This window comes from Phallusia mammillata, chromosome 4, assembly GCF_965637545.1.
Source record: "Phallusia mammillata chromosome 4, kaPhaMamm4.hap1.1, whole genome shotgun sequence".
Lineage (NCBI taxonomy): Eukaryota > Metazoa > Chordata > Ascidiacea > Phlebobranchia > Ascidiidae > Phallusia > Phallusia mammillata.
Genome location: NC_137255.1, coordinates 18315731 through 18335055, shown reverse-complemented (window position 1 = coordinate 18335055; position 19325 = coordinate 18315731). Strand labels below are relative to the sequence as shown.

Genomic DNA, 19325 nt, shown 5'->3' with positions numbered 1-19325 from the left:
CAACAGTTTGTAATCAAGCTGTTATTTCCGTCAGTTGATGCCTGGCCTTTTGGGAGCGCGTTGTATACGTGACATGAAAGTTGGGCAGCACGTCACAGCATGCGCGTGATTTGTTTTTGCCCAGTTTAAATGTCTAGCGCTTAGGGCGACCACGGAAGCAGCCTAGCAGAACCAGCTGACATTCTCGAGTTAAAACTAACTACATCAGCAACAAATGTAAACATCAATTTGCAGCAGTGTAGCATCGTCAGTCGTATGGTGTGAACAACAAGTGCATGAGTAATTTGCTAAGACTACATCTTCAGGCACCATTATATTTAGCAAGTAAGAAGTCTAGTCAAGTTACCAAGCGGTTTTGTATTCATTTTACACGTTTGTTGTTGCCGCACAGGTGCAAATTAACAAGCGCCTTGCATGGGGCACTTCACGTAGTTACAAAGCAAAGTTGGACAACCCTTTTGCATGCGCGAGCCAAAAATATGACACAGTTCCAAGACAAGCCCACAAGCACACAATAATGTTATCTTTGTACGTAACAATGCCTATGTTTAGTAATAAACTAGTAACTATCAGCGTTTAATTTGAAAACTCTTTGGTACTTGAATGGGATTTATAGCATATATTGCATCCGCCCGTTCAAAAAATTACAACTTCTAAATGCGGTCGCGTGCGGCTCGAGGGCCGGATCCCATACGCGGGCCGTAGGTTGCCAACCCTTGTTACAAAGCCTGAGGAAACAGCGTTTATGTTGTGCACTGGTTGTAGTTGCCTTCGGGTTTGTTTACATGACGTGCCGGCACTGTTTGCTGAACAGGCGTTTTGTGCGTAGCCTAGTAGTGATAAGTTTTTATACAAGTCGCTTAACTTGCAGACTAGCATTGACATGGTGGTTTAGTTTTTAAGTAGTAATGGCAGAAAAGGATAAGATCTGTATTATTGGAGCCGGCCCTGCTGGTTTGGCGACCATAAAATCTTGCTTGGAGTATGGACTTACACCAGTGTGCTATGAGAAAGCATCAGACATAGGTATATACGCGACCATGTACATTGTTATGAGTTTTATAAACGGAAATAAAGTATAATTCATCATAATGTATCATCATAATGTAATATAATTCATCATAATGTATAAGCTCCCTTTTGGAGCTTACTATATAGCCTGTGTTAGGTTATATAGCGTACATGAGAACAAGACGTTTATGTCTATAACATATACAAATTAGGGAAACATTTTAACTACCGAAACTATCCAGTTGTTTAAAAAGAATTGTTGTAAAGGAGGATTGTGGAACACAGCCGAACGAAAACGGACTGGATTTATTCCGCAAATCTACGAGTCATTGGTAGCTAACGTTAGCAAGGAAGGGTCGTGTTTCTCTGACTTTCCTGTTCCCAAGGTAAGGCAAAAGCCGCATCTTTACGAACACAATTTTATGACGGTAAAAAGTAACTGTTCTGCTTAATTAATACATAATCTTTCAATTGCGTAATAACCCAAAATATAAATTTCTAAAGCATTGAAAACCAGAAATAATATGATTTTAAAACACAACTATGCTGTTGTGGAAACGCCGCTGTTTGCCTTGTAGTAAAACTTATATTTTTATGTCAAAATTGTTGCGTACAATTTCACGTGACGTCATAAGTGATTCGGTTGATTTTATTCAGCATAAGTGCCGAATATTTGGTTTTAGTCCCACCCAATTAAGCAGAGTAGATGCTTTACTACTTTGAACTTCTTTCTCATTTTCTCACAGGAATGGCCACCTTACTTACGACAGAAACAAACGTTGGAATATCTTCGAATGTATGCAGAACATTTCAACCTGCTTGAACACGTGATTTATAATACAGAAGTTACTTCGGTTCGAGAATCAGCGACCCACGATGAAACCGGTACACAAGGCCCAAAGTATTATTATTGTTACTTTTGGTTCGTCACAAGGAAACAATGATGTCACCAAAAGTGCTTGTGAAAACTGTTGTTACTGTACAAGTTCACCTATAACTAGGGATGCCATCGACATTGACCCCGAAATAAGGGCAACCGAAAAATTGAATTTTCATACCAAACGAAACAAACTTTTTCGTACAAATCTTCGCATTTAAACGAGCCATGGCATATCACATGTCATATTTTTTGCCAGGAACAATCTGTTCCAGCAACTCCTTGTTCGTAGGAAATACTTCTTGCATATCACGACAACCCAGGTCTAGGTTTACTTTTAGCAGGAATTTAACTTGTAATTGTTAAAAATAAGACAAAATAAGGACTCAAGCCAAAAACAAGGACAGTCCTAACAAATAAGGACAGAAAATTTTTCTAAGACATTACCCTTCGAAGTAAGCACAAATCTTAGAAATAAGGACAGTATTGCAACCCTGCCTATAACCCTTGCTTTTCAGGCTCCTGGATAGTCTGCATTAAAACTGGTAAGGAAGAAATTGAAAAGGAATTCAGAGCAGTTATCGTCGCGACGGGTCAGTTGAACGAACAAATTCGTCCGGACATCCCGGGTCTCAGCGACAAATTCAAAGGGGAAATAATTTCTAGTGGAGTGTTCGAAGCCAACGAAAGTTTCCGAGGTACATAAAGTAAAAAAAATTCCTGTCACATTTTGTTGATAGCCTACAATAATTTTAACAGATAAGTCGGTTGTGATTATCGGATGCGGACACTCGGGTTGTGACATTGCCGTAGAATGTGCCGAGTTAACACAAAAGATTTACATCAGCGCACGACATGGAGCTTGGTTATTACCACGAATGTCATTGGTAAGGAAACCTTCAGCGTTTTGTTTAGATACGAAACACCAACTAACATATATGTAGTCCAAAGGTTTGCCTGTTGATCTGGCCGGCATAAATCGCTTTAAAGCCTCGCTGGTGAAACTTGCCCCCACCTGGATGGTACAATCAATCTTGCGATCTCTATTTGAAAGCCGATTTGACCATACAGCCAGTGGCCTAACCTCACAGTAAGTGACCTTAGGCCTACTAGGAATTACCTTACAATTGTAAATCATTTATGTTCTAGGTATCCAATAGGCAGTTTGCGCGGCACCGTTGCTATGAACGACCAAATACAGATTAAAATATACAGCGGACAAGTTAAGGTAAAGCCTGGTATAAAATGCTTCGATGAACACAGTGTTACATTTGAAGACGGATCCAAGGAGCATGTGGACATCGTTGTGGTTTCCACAGGGTACACCTCAAAATTTCCGTTTTTGCCTAAACACGTTATTCCAGGTAGGTTTTGTTCAACGGTGATACCTTAGAAGCTACCTTGGCAATATGTAAGCTATTACTCTTTAGCAAATGCCAGTGACCGTAAACTACATTGGTGGATATTTCCGATTGAAGCCAAACATTCCGACACTTTAACTTTTGTTGGATTAATTCCAATCGGCAACGGTCCTGTGAATTCGACAGCAGAACTACAGGTTGTCCCTTGTGTGGTGTTTTCAAGTCACTTTATTGCTGTGTATCTGACTTGTCCAATGTTTTGTCTAGAGCCGATATGTTGCTCAAGTTTTAAGCGGTGAGAGATCTTTGCCGTCAAAGATTGAAATGAAAAAACTTTGGAAGCAACAAAGGGAGAGCATCATTCGAAGAGCGGAGGGCGAATATGTTTACCGGGTTAGCAATAGATAAAAAGATGTTGTTGTTGTATTATGAATGTGCATGTTTTGTTACAACAGGTAACTATACTCGAATATCGCGAAGAATTAGCCAAGTATATGAAGTTGTTACCGTCATTTTCATGGCTGCTGTTTACTGACCCCAAGCTTGCCTTTAATGTTTACTTTGGACCTCCACTCCCGTATCACTTCCGTTTAAGTGGACCTCACAAATGGGAAAAAGCAAGGGAGCATTCCTTGCAAGCAATTGAAAATGAAATGGCAGGAATGAGATCGTCATCTGAAGATGCATAGTGGACAGCAACACGGCAATTTACGTTTCTTATTGTGTCATAAAAAAATTATTGTGTCATACCGTGCGCAGTTTTCGAATATTGAAACTGTAGACCAGTGGTTCCCAACCTTTTGTGGACCGTGGCCCCCTAAAAGTAACTTTTGGGCTTCGTGGCCCCCCTCAAGTAACCCTGTAGGACCTGTGGTCCCCCTAAAAATGTAAATGGCAATCTCGTGTTGAAATTTGGTACTAATTTAGGCTTTAAACAGGTCCAATAGCGTAAATAAGAATCTGTAATTGTGAAAACCTCACTATACACAAATAGTATGTGAAATAGTCGATTAAATTAGGGAATAATGTTAAAAAGAAAATGGCTGTTAGTGGGTGTTTCTGGTGAATCTACACCCGTGCCCCCCCAGAACACAGCTCGTGGCCCCCCTGGGGGGCCATGGGCCCTGGTTGGGAACCACTGCTGTAGACTGTCAGGATTTACAGTCAATCAGAAAAACATATTAAGTTGACTCTGCCGCACTATAACCACAAATATGCGATTATTAGGTTGTTTACACAAACTCTGTAGACAATTTGACACAAAACGTTACATCCTATATGTCAAATAAAATGCAGTTCGTTGTACTGCATTTACATGACCTGTAGGCCAATAACGTTTGGTTTAAAGTCAATCAACACAGAGGTTTTATGCACATGATTTGTGCATGATATTGACGAAAGCAGCAAAAAATATAGTTTGTACATTAAAGAGGTGAAATCCACTTGTATCAGACTTGACCATTGGCAATAATCGATGAAACCGTATTACCTCACATCATAACATATTGTAACAAAATATACTTCTGTTAGCTCTGGGCTGTTTTGTGATTGTGCAGTTTAAATCTTTAGAGTGACAAAGCGCATGCTGACACCTCGAATACATTTTTAGGTGTTGACAAAGACACATACCTTGGAGAATGTTTGTAAGCCCACTGCAATTATAGCTTTTTTGTTTATTTCTGGTTGCAGTGATAAAGACTACGAATATTTGACTTTAATCTAACTGTTCAACTCTAGGACTACAAAACCCTGATTATTACAACTACTTAAACTTGAACAATGACTAATTGCATTATATGACACTGGACTGATAAATCTCACTACAATATTAAGATTATTGCACTAAGTGAAAACTTGTAAGAAATGATTGACATAATTTATGAAAAACTGTGTCTGTTGTATTTAACACCGAATGGACTTGCCTGTAACTTCGTTGCAAGGTAAAACTTTCCAGGATAATTCTCAGTGTTGGGTTTGGCAAACATTCTTGAACTGGATTCTTCGCCTTGACCAATAGTTGCTTTCAATGTTATTTAACAACTTTCAATGCCGCTAACTGTCAAATTCTACTTGGTGACTAAAAGAGAGCTTTCAATAAAATCGTGAAATGGTTAAAGAAAATAATTTATACATGTTTAAAACAACATAAATATACATATAGTTGTTTATGTATAAATTGTAAATTTACTACAGAAATGACACAGCTATAATTTAACAATGAAATATATTTGTCTTTGCTTTCCCACTACGAAGTTTCATTGTACTTGATACAGTTTTTTGTGGCCTAAAGTGCCTTTTCGGAGTTTTGCAGTTGAAGTCATTGGAGTTTTCCTCATCAGAAGAACACAATATATCCACTGGTATTTTTTTATGCTTTGGTTTTATTGCCAAATTTTCTGATTGATTGTGTGAGCAGTTTTCATGAAAAATTTTGCGAACATGTTTTTTGGATGAACTTTTAGTAATTACTCTATTGAAAACCTTTGGTGCTGATCTGCATTCTGGAGTTGTGCTTGACTTAACTAACTTTGTCTGACCTGAATTCCTGATGTTGGAGGATTTATCAAACTCCCAATTCGATTTCGTCTTTGGCCTAATCGTTACAATGTCCTTTTCTCTATTCGAGACATGGTTATTAGTTCGAGACTCATGTCGTTTACAATATGATCCATCTAATGACATTGAAGAATGACGGTTACTAATTGTAGAATTACATTCTGGAGAAGCTGCAAGTATGTTGTCTTCAGTGTGTACAGGACCCAAAGTAACTCTTTTAAATGGAGAAGATAAGTGATTTGTGGGTGAAAAAGGTTGGTTGGTACTGGAAACTGCTGGAACAGGATGAAGATGTGATCTTAAACTTAAACTGTTTTCTTCGTTAGAGCTAAATGAGTCAGTGTGGCGATCCTCATCCTGTTGGACAGTTGTTTCATCCTCATCAAAATCCAACAATCGATTCCGTGGATGTTGACTGATGCCCACAGTTTCATTTTTTGCTGCACTCATTTTGTATTTTCCATGATCTTCATTTACATCGAAGCTATCTTCTAAAATATCCTTTCTCAGAAAATCAGAATGTTTTGAAACATTTGTTTGAACAGAATGTGCCATGGAAAAACTCTTCAGGGGCAATTTCCAGAAATCATCATCATTTTCACTTTCACAGCTGTGATTTGATTCCTCTGATAGGTCACTTAGTCTGGTGCTTTCGGTCATATGTTTTTGCTTGTTTATTGCCCCACAAACATTTGCAATGCCATTTAAATGTGAATATGAAAGCAAACTTACATTGTCCCATTGTTCACCTTTAGCATCATCGCTTTCTGAGGACAAATCTACATCTTCATGAAAAGAATATGATGGATTAGTTTCAACTTCAAAATCATGCGGTTTTCCTACAAATACTTTTCTCCCAGAGCGTGTTTCAATGATGGAGTCATCAATCTCATTGTACAATACTTTGTACTTTTCAAAAATTTCTTCAAGTGTTGCAGAAAATTTTTCGGACGAATGCCTCGACAGACAATTTTGTATAAAGTTCATCACAATGTCGGCTCAAGCACTGAACGCAAAATGCAACTAGATTATTTTAAATCAGAGCACTCCGCAAAATACAACACAGATAGTCACATACACTTTTAACAATTAGCGTTGCAAATTTATCAAAAAACAAAAACACACCATTTCCCGCCTGTTCATGTTCCATGAGAAAACTCCTAAATATACGAATGCAAAGTATAAGAACTCATTTTTTAGTCTTGTTTGTTTAAATAACAGATAAACAAAAACATATTATAGTTGAAAAATCAAATCACATATTTTTTCAAACATTTTAGATTATTTTATTCGGGTACAATTTTTATATTGATGCTGTTGTAAAACAGGTTTTGCAACTGCCGCACGTGACAAAAGGGAAAGCAGTGTGCACTCCGCTCTCTGCTGTAGAACTAGAAAGTTATGATGTGGAGTGTGACTGTGGACATTGTTCAGTAAACACAAAAGTAAACCTATTGATTCAAATTAGTTTTAAAACTTGTTGCCAACAACAAAACTCGATGTAAATACGTTATGAATACTGGCCTGTCTAAACCATTATCGTGCATCAATGAATATGATGTTGTTGACAGGCATAATTCATCAACCAGCAATTATTGATCAAAAGGACAGTTAAAAGCCATCTATAATGAAAGGCACAAGTTATTGTGAAGTGTTGATGTAGTTGTAAAAATTAATAGATTTTTTATTGCAAAGGTACTTTTGTATGTGTAATAATATGTCGTTAACTGAAGAACAAAGTGAGGAACAAGAAGTTCTTGCCTCGATCTTTGAAGACGATTCAAACTTTAAACAAGTTAATGACACATGTTACCAGTATAAAATTGGTGAAGACGGACATGCAAAGTCATTTCTTATCGAATTTATTTGGCCTCCAACCTATCCTGAGGTTCCACCTGAAATTAATTTGGATGCCTTCTACAACAACCACATACTGGACTCTGTTAAAGCAGATGTGCAAAATCAGCTGACCGAGCAAGCTAGTGGACTCATTGGAGAAGCCATGTTATACTCAATTATTGATTGGGCAAAGGAAAATCATGAAGATCTTATGAAAAACCAGCTGTTACAGGTTTCCAAACCTGTCGATGAACCATTAAATGAACCAAAGCAGCCTGTTGCTAAACCAAAAGTTAAAAAAGAACAGCTTACAAAAGCACAGAAACGTAAAATGGCGGACAGGGTAAACATGATGGGTGAAAGACCAAGAGGGTGGAACTGGGTTGACCCAATTAAACATTTATCACAAACAGGAGGCATTGATCAACAAAGTACACCCAGCTAGTCTTATTTTTACTGATATTTCCTAGCATAGCAAGCAGTTGGTTCCACTTTCAAAAGAAGAGTGCTAAAGTGCAACTGGATTTTTGCACCGTGCAAAATAAAGTGATGGGTCTTTCTGTGTTTAGTAAACACTGTATGGCTACTAAAAAAGTGCTTCAAACCCTTTTTTAAGTGTCTATGAAAGTGTATACACACCTGCATAGTGAACTACATACAATGTATTGATTATGTTGCTCAATTATGCAAAACAACTCTGATATTTTAAAAAAAATCAACATCACAGTAGCTGTGCCATAAATATTTATTATGTTGTACCCTCAGAAGTGCAATGTTGTTATGTTTTTATTATTATGTTTCATTTTTATTGTGCAGCAAAAGTAATGAAGGTTTGTATTTGTTTTAGACTTGCATTATTTCATTTTCTGTTTCTGACAGTTACAGTTTTGACCTGCAATGGAGCTGGCAAAGGTAAAAATACATTCAAACATAGTTTTACTATGTTTTTTACAATATGGCAAATATTTAGACAGATGGACAAAGTATATCAAGAAAATTGAAGCAGCAAAGAAAAGCTATGTCCCATGCAAGGGTAATTGCACCTGTCATGCTGATGTGATAGATTATGATTTGAAGATCTGGAGAGAAAAGGGAAAAATCACTAAAGATGATGTTGACAGTGCTTTGGAAAAATCTGTTCACTATCAAATAATTGACCACAAATTGTATCGAGAGGAAAAATGTATGTTTCCAAGCAGGTAATATTTAATGCCTATAAAAAACCTAGATTATGATTAGCTTTAAAAAATAGGTAACATTGATAGTTGGTTAGCAAATACTTTAAAACACATCCACATCCAGTGAAGAAAACAAAAAATGTGCCTTGAATAGTTTCATGTAGGCTATAAATCTTCACATCTATATTTGTTAAGACTAACAACACGATTGCAAATATTACCAGTATGATCCTAAAGTTAAGCTAACATGCATTTGTAGGTGCTCAGGAGTGGAGCATTTTATTTTGAACATAATTGATGAACTTCCCAACATGGAATTTGGCATCAATGTTCATGATTGGCCACAATCCAATCGGCATGCAAGGCATCTACCAGTTTTTTCCTTTAGCAAAGTGGTAAGTGCAATGTACACAATCGCCCAAAGTTGTTTAAAGGAATTTGATACATTGTGTGTGTTATAGAAAGATGTGCATTGTGATATAATGTATCCAGCATGGACCTTTTGGCAAGGTGGTCCAGCTGTGTATCCACTTTACCCTACTGGTCTCGGTAGATGGGATCAAATGAGAGAAGAACTTGCGAAGTGTGTGTTTACAAAGTGTTGAACGACTTAAGCTCAACCTAACAACTTAACTTTTTTAGAAAATCAAAAGAGTTTCCATGGAGTTTAAAGCAAAATACAGCATTCTTCAGAGGGTCAAGAACCAGCAGTCAACGAGATCCATTGGTTTTGCTCTCAAGGAAAAAGCCGGAGCTGGTTGATGCACAGTACACAAAAAATCAGGCATGGAAATCAGAAAAAGATACTCTCGGAGCAGAGCCTGCAGAAGTTGTACATCTTATTGATCACTGCAAATATAAGTAAGTTACTTTTGGTATGTCTAGTCTTGACTTATTCACTCTGCAGTTCAAATAAATCTTAACATTGAAAAAATGGTAGTTTTTATAATTTTCTGCAGCCATGGTAATTAATTTTGTTAGTCAATCAAGACATCAATTTTAAGCATCGATATATATCAGTTTTTAAATAATGTATAACTGAAAATGCCACTGCATTCTCTAAAGACTATTTTCTACTTTTGGTTAGATACCTGTTCAATTTTCGTGGGGTTGCAGCAAGTTTTCGTTTGAAGCATCTGTTTTTGTGTAACTCATTGGTGTTCCATGTTGGACATGAGTGGCTGGAGTTCTTTTATCCAGCTTTGAAACCATGGGTTCACTACATTCCAGTTAATACTGATTTAAAAGATGTTGAGGAATTACTGGAATTCGCTCGGGAGAATGATGACCTAATGAAACAGATAGCCACAAGGTAGTGTTGTTGACTCACTCATAATGCTTGGGCAGTAGTCCCTTGCCTCCTGAATCAAAAACTGATCAAAGTTAAGAGGAAAATATATTGTTTGTCTGGGTAAAATAGAGCTATTGCAGAGGTTGTGAATAGTTTCGTGGCCTCAGGCCCTGGAGGATGTTGGCTAACTATCCCCTTTTTTATGAACTTAGGAATGGTTTGTGCAACATGTTGTGTCAAATCATTGCTGTCTGGACAACAAACTCGATAGAATGTTTTTAACATGGTTTGTCATTTGTTATAGGGGCAAAAGGTTCATAGAGCAAAGGCTGCGAATGGAAGATGTGGAATGCTACTGGAAAAAACTTCTGTTGAATTACTCAAACTTGTTGGACTACACTGTTTCTAGAAATATGTCATATCAAGAAATACAAAGAAAGCAACATAAGTCAAAAACTGAATTATAGTCTTTCCATTTCCTGTGCAATTTCCCTTGCAATACTTTTCTTTACCTATTGATATACACATAGACAATCATTGTGGGTGAATATATTATCACAACTAAAATGTTCTACAAAAAAATATTTTTTCTGTTGAAATACTAATGAAATATGTACACCGAACTGTGTAAAATATGAACAGTAACAAAACCTATTGCAGCTAATTAAACAGCAGTACAATTCACCCAAGCAACATAAGTCACTGAGGAGAAAATGACTGCACACAAGTGATAAAATACTGCTACCACTATTGGTGGCTATCGACTTGGACAATGTAGTTGTACAGGCAGTGCAAATGCTAAAAACACCCTGGAACTCGCATGAAGAAGATTTTGGAGAATTAAATGTTGATGGAGGTATCACTTGTATTTGCTCTTTGTTCATTCATTGCTTCAATTGCAGATTCCAGAAATTTCACAACAGGCTGGTAACCACAAACAAATTGAAGTTTAACTTAACTAAGTAATTCACATTCTATAAACTTACCCTCCTGTCAAAAGAATGAGCCATTTCCAGGGCAGTTTTTCCATGCTAAAAATAATTCACTTTTATTAACATGTCATTCTAAGACAGCAAACACTGGTTAGTTAACAAACCTTGCTTTTGGCAAGCAGGTTTGCACCACTGGAAACAAGGAGCTCTACCAATGCCAAATGTCCATTTAGAGCAGCAATCATCAGTGGTGTGTTACCTTTGCTGTAAAGAAGTTAAGTAACAAAGGCAATTCATGGCAACTATAGTTGGAACAAAAATATTTACTTGTCAACAGCATCTATTGCAGACCCAGCTTTTATCAGAACTGTTGCAACTTTAACATTGCCACTCAAAGCAGCACATCTCATCAGTGGTGTCCATTCTGAAGCTTTATCATGAATATCCACCTACATCGTTGTTGTAATGGTAAATCATCATACAGTTGCAACATGGCAAATAATAAACATACTGGGGCACCATCTTCAATCATCCACTCAATTAGGTGGCAGTTAGCACCATCCACTGCCCAGTGCAGAGCAGTACTTCCTCCCCTGTCAGTGCAATCCCACGCTGTTCCAGCTTCTTTTAGTTTCCTAGCAACAGCCTCATGCCCAGAGAAACATGCAAGCATCATACTACAAAATATCTGTGATCAATATGATGTTTCTGCTATTTACAAACAATGTTCTTCCACCTATTTTTTCCGATGCTATTTGTCATGATGACATCTGCACGATGAGCTATGAGAGTTTCCACAATACTGCAAAGTATTTTTAAAGTTACACTATTTGAAAAGTTAGTGACATTGTGGGTTGCTTACTCAAGAAAACCCTTTTGTGAACCATTCATAAGAGGAGTAAATCCAAGTTTATCAGTCACATCCACATTCACATCCCTGCAAAGACAATTTATTTAATGTCATCATAATGAACCAATAAATAGATACACATAAAACTCATACCCAGATTCCAATATTTTTATTAGTGTCTCCTTATCTCCTTTCAAAACAGACCGGTGAAGTTGTTCACTGTTGTATGGCTCTTCTACATTTATTTACAAAGTATATATAATGGTAAACATTTAGACTTCGTTGCATGCACATTAATAAACATCATCGTACTTGTTGTGCAAACAGTTATTGGTGGACTGATTGAAATGTCTCCAGCACTTGTGCTCACTTGCAAGCAGTAAGTATATTTTTGGAGTGGATCAAGACCCTCAATTTTATATGTATCAGCAAACCCACTAACATGCAATAACAAAGTGGCGTCAGTACAAAAATTGTAACATTTTTGTGATCAGTAATTTTACTTGTAAACAGTTTTGTACTCTTTTGTCCTTCGGTCTTCCTCTTGAAGTGTAAATTTGACTCTGCCAAAACATAAATAGATAATACAAAAACATTTAAATGACTACCCAACACCATCGGTACCGTTTGTCACCAGAATGGACATCACTATCATGTTCCCAAAACAGTTCTATGCTGTGATGATCAACCTTTCCTACAGTAGGTGGTTCTGGTGCATTTACTGCAAACATTCCTATTAATCATTTTAAGTGACATTAGTTTTGTCCTGATTACATCCCCCAACAATTTAAGATTTTTTACCTTGATTATTTTGCATTCCATTGGGCGTATTGCCGTCGGCGCCGTTGGATCGATGGGCCCCTTTGGCTAGTCTTTGCAACATGGTCCCCTTCAAACAGATAACCTCCACTGAACACGCAGTGAAAGATTCAAGAATTGTCACAGTGTACGGGCGGAGTAGTCTACATCTGCAATTGTGCAACACGCACTAACTTTCCACTTATACGCAACAATAACGCCAAATTACCTAGCAACTTAGTTTGCTAAGCTATCACGAAAGACTGTAAAATACCACTGAGCGCAACGATTCGATTGGAGCGACCTCATTGTTCGGCCATTAAATTGACTGTTTTGTCACAATTACACGTATAAACTCGACAAACACTTTTATAGGACCTGCCCAAGGATTACTTTAACAATAGCGAAGATATTTGGTTCTCCCCAAAGCGGACTGGTAGCCAGATGTAAAAACACAATGGCCCTTCTTGCATTATTAACACACGCTGGTATGTATACCAAATTCATGTTGGTCAGTCGTAACTCTCGGGGTGAAAATTCTGCACCGTTTTGGTGTCAACAATAATGTGACATATTTTGCGCCGTCAATTCAACTCCCCACCCCAAGCAACAGACAACTGGCAGCAGCTACCGGACAATCTTGCCGTCCGATATGTCAACAAGCGTTTTTCCTTCTTCCAACAGGCGCCATAGAATCGGCGATTACTTGCCAGTCAGCCGTAATACACGGCCCGACCTACACCAGCCGTGCGGAGGGGAGATCGGTGTTCGTCGTCATGGCCAAAGAAACAAAGGTAAGTGCTACTCATTTGGTGGTTTTTATTATATAGTTATTATGGGCCCCCTTCCCTGAAGGGGACACATATTGTTTTTGTCTATTTTTTTTCTGTCGCGGATTTGTTCCCACATTTTGGTCAAGAAAGAATGGTTCAAACTTTTTCAAATTTACACACATTATAGATATTGGTCTAAAGATGGTGAATGTGAATTTTGACCCCGTTTGATCCCTCGGTTCACCCACAGACCCCCAAAACGTGAAATTTTGGCTATACTTGCTAAAGTACTTCATTAAGGAGTTATATGCTTTGTTGTTTGGTGCAATATAAGACATTTCAAAGAATTTTGTACCTTAAAAAAAGATTTACCCATTAAACCCCAAAATATTCGTTTCTGTCTGATGCTGGTTTGTGAAATGTGTTTGGTCAAGAAAGAGGGTTGTAAATATGTTCTGCAGTTGTTGTTTTGTTCTGAACCAATTTTGTAGTTTTCTTTTTCTTTCATAAAATTTTACTGGGCCACAGAATTTTCATGCAACGAAAATGGGCCAAGAAAGAAAAAATGTTGAGAACCACTGATCTAGAGCGACCAATTGTGCAACCTGAGTTTTTTGTATATGCAGCGTTGTACACATTCTAACATTTTGTCATTAATTTGGTATTTATAAAACAACACATTTCATGAATAACAGATTGTATTGCAGAGAGTGATGAACAATATTTTTTTGTTTGTACTGGTTCTACTTCATTGTAATTGGAGCAAGGCAACTGACGAAACATGTGTTTGTCCCGATGTTTGTCCAGAGGTAATGTTGGCTTGTTTTAAATTTAAAATAGCTAAGCAGTTTTGTAAAATTAATGTGAAAGGCATTGAAAAAATGTTTGTCTCACTTCATGCAAAATGCGCCATTACAAAATGCAGAAAACCAAACTTTTTTCATCACTTAGGTATCTTGTGAACATCCAGAATTTGTGGTAAAAGATGATTGCAAGTGCTGTGATGTTTGTTTGGGCCTGGAGGGAGACATATGTGGTGGTCCAACTAAAATACCTTGTGCATTGTCTGATCACAGGCATGGATTTTCTTGCATAACAGGTGAGCTGTTAAATGTCGCCATACAAAGTTACATCATACTATGTTTATGGAAATTCTGTTGTAGGCTTCTAAAAAACGATTGCATCTCATTTGTGTATTATACTTTGCATAATTTTTTTAGCATCAAGATTTTTTTTAATTACAAGAACTTTTGCTGGGTACTTTTAGATAATGAAGACGTATATGGCCAATGCCAATGTAAACATGCTAAAAAGGGACCAATGTGTGGGCAAGATGGAATTACTTATAACACAAAATGCGATCTCCAAATTGCTTCTTGGCTTCGTAAGAAAAGAAATGGATCAAAACTGCGAGTTGTTTATGGTGGTGAATGTCAAAAAGGTTGGTACATTGTTGGGCAAATTATAGGTTTAACATTTGATCAGTTGGTTTGATTCTCGCATTTTAAATAGAGTAAATTCTTGGCAATGTTTGGCTTAGCTTAAGTTTAACAAAAGAACAGTTCCTAGACAATGGATATGTTGTGATTAAAGACATATTTATAAAAAAATACATCTCTGTGTGATGTCTTTTGACATTAAGCAATCTTGACAAAAGGGTATGCTTGTCAGGAGATAGGTTGTTAACTTGGTTCTTGCCAGTATAGTTATTTGCTTAGTTATAAACATCTATAATTAGGTGTTAAAAAAACGGTAATTATATTTTTTACCAACAAAAGATTCTTGTAACATGGTGCATTTTTAAGTGTCACAAAAATATCACAAATTTACAGTTTTACACATATAGTTTTGCGGTTTCAAACTGAAAGTGTTTCAGTTCTTATGTCCTACAAAACTTTAAACTTAATGAAATGTTTTCTGTTCCGAGCAAAGGTATCAAGCATTTCATTATAAATCCTACTTGAAAAACCTTCTGGTATTCGGTTTCCTGTTTTTTGCCACCCTACAGTTATATCAGATATTAGACTGCTCAAGTTGTTGACATAAGGGGAGTAGACTGACTGGTTGTATTGTATATGGGCCAGTTGAATATTTACTCTATGTTGAGAGGGACTAAATCACTTTTGTGTAAAAGATTTACTTAGGTCATTGGTTTGTTATTTTTTATGCTGTAAATCAAAGTTATTGAATTTCACATCACAAGCTTGTCAAGCTGGCACAATTGATTTGGTATTCTCGGGCGTTTGCTCAAGCTTTAATTATCCCCCAAACACAAATCCTGGGCCAATTTTATCCCATTGAAATTGTTTACATATGATAATATTAAATTTCTTCATTAATTTGTATTTCAGCACCAGTATTGACCAGAATCCCAGTAAATGTTGCCAACAGAACTGGTGAGAGAGTGTACATTGCCTGTGAAGCTTATGGAATTCCTACTCCACAAATATTGTTTAGAAAGGTGGGTTTTATTGGCCATCCAATAAGCCAGTGTTACTTTGAAATCATTACCCACTCTTGATAGGTTTTGCTGGAAGACCAAAATGTTTTTGAGGAGATGCCTTCAGACAGATTAAACATAGCTGTTCAAATACGTGGTGGGCCTGACAAGAATAAGATATCAGCTTGGGTTTTGGTAAGTTTAATCCTTTGTTACAAAACAGCAGCATCTTGGTGTGTTTTAATAAAGAAACGGATCGTGTTTTAAATGTTTACTATTAGATGTCTTTGGTCTTATATAACAATCGACATAACATAATTTTTTATTTCAGGTTGACCCAATAACTGGTGATGATGCTGGTTGGTATGAGTGTTTGGCCTCAAACAACAGAGGATCAGTCTCAGAAAGAAGCTTACTTGAAGTCCTTCACTAGTTTAGATTGCTTGGTTTAAATCTTGTCAAACTTTCCAAAACAAAGCAAGTTTCAAATATTATTGGGATAAAAATAGCATGCCTGCCTACTAATTTTTTTCCATGCACATTTAAACAATTGACTGACAAAATAATCTTGGCCTGCTTGCTTAATTACGTGTGCATACATAATTGATAAACCGAAATCACCAATCATTCTTGGGTTAAGAAACCTCTGGTATGTTGCGTACACGTCTCACTGTTTGGAGGCAAGAATTTTTGCAAAACTCTGTAAAGCGTTTTAATACCGATGTATGTTCTATGTGTCCTTTTCTCGTTTCGTCGCCTGTAAATATGTCCAGTCTGTTTACTATCATGTAAACATCACACTCAGTCGCGATACATCCTAACGGTACTGTCACGTGTTATCGTATTTAGTGCGTGCCGTCCCAGTATTACCCCTGCGTAGTTGCTTATGTACATACGTCGTTGTCCCACTGCGTAATTTTTTAACCATGGCCCCTTAACGCATCCTCCTATTCGCTGATCAAGTATACAGGAAAAATGTAACAAACAGTGTCAATTCTGTAATTTTGCGATATTTGCTGGTACAGAATTTCGATAATAGCGTTTGAAGCACGTGAAATAACCAAAAAAATTGTGTTGCTGTAAAAAAATGTATAAATTTGTTTTTTGTAGTACACCAAGAACGCATTTTTTTCTTCACGAATTGGCCCAAAACCTGTTGTACTCAGTTAGGCGTGTCTATTTGTAATTCTAACACCAATACCATGACTCGAAAATGCTTTTTTATTTATTTAGTATTGCACAAGACCTCTGATTTTTTCGGATCGTTTTTTTACACACAAACTTGACAGTAGAAACTGCCTGAACCGTAGTTATTCGTAGGTGCGTCGTTGCTTTGTCCGTCCCATATAATCATTTGTACATTATCGATTACTGCTAGATTACTAATCATCACACCGCTTTGCAACTATATTTATCCTATTTACCCAGCACACTATACATATTACTAATCGCAATGTATTGGCAGTGGTTCCGCAAATGCAGTATTGTTTCGTAGCCGTCATTTGTAGCAGTTCGTTTTCATCCAGCGATGCTAGGCGGCGGCTTCGTTACATAATTTTTGCTTCACCTTTTTTATGTTTTATTCGCACCATTATATACATATATGCAGGGTTGCCATACCGTCCTTATTTCTAAGATTTGTCCTTAGTTTGAAGGGCTATGTCTTAGAAAAGTTTATTGTCCTTATTTCTAAGAAATGTCCTTATTTTTGACTTGAGTCCTTCTTTTGTCTTATTTTCAACAATTACTGGTCAAATCCCTATTACAAGTAAAAGTAAACATAGACCTGAGCTGTTGTGAGATGCACAAAGTATTTTCTACGAACAAGAAGTGACTGAAACAGATTGTTTTTGCCAAAATATTGCATATGATATGGTATGGCTTGTATAACTGCAAAAGATTTGTCCAAAAACGTTTGTTTTGTTTCGTATGAAAAATTCATTTTTCGATTGTCCTTATTTTTGGTTTCAAGTCGATGGCAACCCTGCATATATGCCTTTGTATGTAGGTTTGTTATACACATTTTGCTGTAAACGTCTCGTCTCTCTTTGGTTGTGTATATATCTCAAATCAATTATACTCGTATCGTTTTATAGAACACAAGCTTTTGTACACATACACACAAAAATCTACAATATATCTTTGTCTGCTGGTTTATGTGTCAAGTGGGGCGTTTCGTGATACTGCGACTTACCGTGGCAAAATTGGAAAAAATTGTCAGCCGAACGATAATATCTAATAAGTCGGCAACTGTTTTTTTGCGTTTGACTAAAGAACGTATTTCAAAATTACAGGTCAAAATATTTTGTCTTAAATCATTGTGTGGCTTCACATGTTGCAATGCGCAGTTTTGAAATTGCGCAATCACAAGCATATGTACCAAATTGATGCAAGTCCCCACAACTCCGTGGATCACAGTTTTAGAACGACTGTGGAGCACGATGGTCCAAATAGTCACGCCATCGTCGGTGTTATAAACTGGTGTAGCTTTGCATATGGACTCATATGATGTCGTTAAGCCACCAAAAAGATATGAAACGAAACGTTCCATAATTGTTTACAGTTGGGTAGTGGTAGCGGACCGCTTTTTCTTCGTAATAGCTGTTCTCGATCACATTAAGGACTCCTTAATAAGTAGCTACAGTACCAATCACGCGCGCAAATTCCCGAAGAGGAATATGACGCTAAAATTTTAGGTAAAGTAAGATTATTATGCATATCAAAGTTGTAAGCGGGCCCGAACCCGAAAGTATAAGCCCGGCCCAAACCCGAAACGTTTTTGCAAAGCCCGTTTAGGCCCGAAATTTTGATTGACAGGCTTATCCAAGAAAGCCTTGCAACAAAGGATGAGAAAGACAACAAACACAATGAACACTAGTAGACAATGGGGTAAACAATACGTTTTATAGGAGGGTGGGCATTAGGTCAAAGCCAGAGAATTGTTACTTAGCTGAGTAATTTTATTTAAAAAACAATGCCGGACACGGAACGTAAAGTCAGGCCCGTTTTAAGCCCGTTTTCTCACAAATACCTAAGCCCGAACCCGGCCCGAAAAGTCCAGCCCGACTTGCAACTCTGATGCATATGTCTCCACACTATTTTTGATACGTTTGTTTGGAAAGAATGGGAAACGAGTTTATTTTATGAAATATATATCAAACTCAACGTAAATTTGTTTCTTTTTCGTGGCCGGTCGGTCAGCAATGTGCGAAACTGTCGCCCCCATCCACCACCGAGCATTTTGTAAACTGGGAACCCATACTTTTGATGTATTTCTGCAATCGTATTCAATGGCAGGTCCTGCAAAAATGTAAACTTATAAGAGGTGCACCATGCAGTCTCATGTGCCGAACAAAGCTCTTGTATTCCATTACAGATTGCAAATGCGCATTGTGTTTTTAATGGCCTTGTTATTTGTT

General features: G+C 37.2%; 5 protein-coding genes across 8 annotated transcripts; 4 read left to right on the top strand and 1 right to left on the bottom strand.

Annotated features, from left to right (window-relative positions):
* The first annotated feature begins 743 nt into the window (after positions 1–743).
* Positions 744–4785, top strand: LOC145225107 (flavin-containing monooxygenase 1-like). Its single transcript, XM_080091747.1, has 10 exons — positions 744–1026; positions 1279–1397; positions 1758–1896; positions 2407–2586; positions 2648–2775; positions 2833–2978; positions 3038–3252; positions 3319–3446; positions 3517–3642; positions 3705–4785. The coding sequence occupies exons 1-10, from the start codon at positions 909–911 to the stop codon at positions 3936–3938; spliced, it is 1533 nt and encodes a 510-aa protein (XP_079947873.1). The 5' UTR covers positions 744–908; the 3' UTR covers positions 3939–4785.
* Positions 4786–7448: 2663 nt separating this feature from the next.
* On the top strand, positions 7449–8492 carry LOC145225112 (RWD domain-containing protein 4-like). The gene has a single exon (XM_080091759.1). The coding sequence runs from the start codon at positions 7511–7513 to the stop codon at positions 8087–8089; it is 579 nt and encodes a 192-aa protein (XP_079947885.1). The 5' UTR covers positions 7449–7510; the 3' UTR covers positions 8090–8492.
* LOC145225108 (protein O-glucosyltransferase 1-like) lies at positions 8439–10731 on the top strand. The gene is made up of 7 exons (XM_080091749.1): positions 8439–8556; positions 8615–8843; positions 9082–9217; positions 9284–9405; positions 9465–9683; positions 9910–10134; positions 10418–10731. Exons 1-7 carry the CDS (start codon positions 8439–8441, stop codon positions 10578–10580), a joined length of 1212 nt encoding a protein of 403 aa, XP_079947875.1. The 3' UTR covers positions 10581–10731.
* Positions 10648–13027, bottom strand: LOC145225109 (fibronectin type 3 and ankyrin repeat domains protein 1-like). 3 transcript variants are annotated; one of them, XM_080091751.1, is made up of 13 exons: positions 12923–13027; positions 12697–12863; positions 12520–12628; positions 12399–12458; positions 12208–12332; positions 12049–12130; positions 11908–11982; positions 11782–11847; positions 11557–11722; positions 11373–11494; positions 11210–11309; positions 11100–11144; positions 10648–11037 (listed from the first exon to the last, which is right to left on the bottom strand). In XM_080091751.1, the coding sequence occupies exons 2-13, from the start codon at positions 12776–12778 to the stop codon at positions 10954–10956; spliced, it is 1116 nt and encodes a 371-aa protein (XP_079947877.1). In that variant the 5' UTR covers positions 12779–12863; positions 12923–13027; the 3' UTR covers positions 10648–10953. The 3 variants fall into 3 exon arrangements, with proteins under 3 accessions (XP_079947877.1, XP_079947876.1, XP_079947878.1); XM_080091750.1 differs by having other exon boundaries at positions 12697–13027; XM_080091752.1 differs by having other exon boundaries at positions 12520–12616; positions 12697–13027.
* Positions 13028–13086: 59 nt separating this feature from the next.
* On the top strand, positions 13087–18043 carry LOC145225111 (insulin-like growth factor-binding protein-like 1). 2 transcript variants are annotated; one of them, XM_080091756.1, is made up of 8 exons: positions 13087–13181; positions 13378–13487; positions 14162–14275; positions 14418–14565; positions 14734–14907; positions 15818–15927; positions 15991–16101; positions 16238–18043. In XM_080091756.1, the coding sequence occupies exons 1-8, from the start codon at positions 13151–13153 to the stop codon at positions 16337–16339; spliced, it is 900 nt and encodes a 299-aa protein (XP_079947882.1). In that variant the 5' UTR covers positions 13087–13150; the 3' UTR covers positions 16340–18043. The 2 variants fall into 2 exon arrangements, with proteins under 2 accessions (XP_079947882.1, XP_079947884.1); XM_080091758.1 differs by having other exon boundaries at positions 13088–13181; positions 14174–14275.
* Positions 18044–19325: the final 1282 nt, after the last annotated feature.

Bases quoted from the DNA above. Each gene is read 5' to 3' on its own strand.
- LOC145225112 (XM_080091759.1), top strand. From the start codon at position 7,511: ATGTGTAATAATATGTCGTTAACTGAAGAACAAAGTGAGGAACAAGAA.
- LOC145225111 (XM_080091756.1), top strand. From the start codon at position 13,151: ATGGCCCTTCTTGCATTATTAACACACGCTG. The intron at 13,182-13,377 runs GTATGTATACCA...TTCTTCCAACAG, and splicing joins TGCATTATTAACACACGCTG to GCGCCATAGAATCGGCGATT. The intron at 14,276-14,417 runs GTAATGTTGGCT...TTCATCACTTAG, and splicing joins GTCCCGATGTTTGTCCAGAG to GTATCTTGTGAACATCCAGA.
- LOC145225107 (XM_080091747.1), top strand. From the start codon at position 909: ATGGCAGAAAAGGATAAGATCTGTATTATTGGAGCCGGCCCTGCTGGT. The intron at 2,979-3,037 runs GTAAGTGACCTT...TTTATGTTCTAG, and splicing joins GCCAGTGGCCTAACCTCACA to GTATCCAATAGGCAGTTTGC. The intron at 3,253-3,318 runs GTAGGTTTTGTT...ATTACTCTTTAG, and splicing joins GCCTAAACACGTTATTCCAG to CAAATGCCAGTGACCGTAAA.
- LOC145225108 (XM_080091749.1), top strand. From the start codon at position 8,439: ATGTTTCATTTTTATTGTGCAGCAAAAGTAATGAAGGTTTGTATTTGT. The intron at 9,218-9,283 runs GTAAGTGCAATG...TGTGTGTTATAG, and splicing joins TTTTTTCCTTTAGCAAAGTG to AAAGATGTGCATTGTGATAT. The intron at 10,135-10,417 runs GTAGTGTTGTTG...CATTTGTTATAG, and splicing joins ATGAAACAGATAGCCACAAG to GGGCAAAAGGTTCATAGAGC.
- LOC145225109 (XM_080091750.1), bottom strand. From the start codon at position 12,778: ATGTTGCAAAGACTAGCCAAAGGGGCCCATCGATCCAACGGCGCCGAC. The intron at 11,983-12,048 runs GTATGAGTTTTA...TTGTCTTTGCAG, and splicing joins ATAAAAATATTGGAATCTGG to GGATGTGAATGTGGATGTGA. The intron at 11,310-11,372 runs GTAAATATTTTT...ACTTCTTTACAG, and splicing joins GCAATAGATGCTGTTGACAA to CAAAGGTAACACACCACTGA.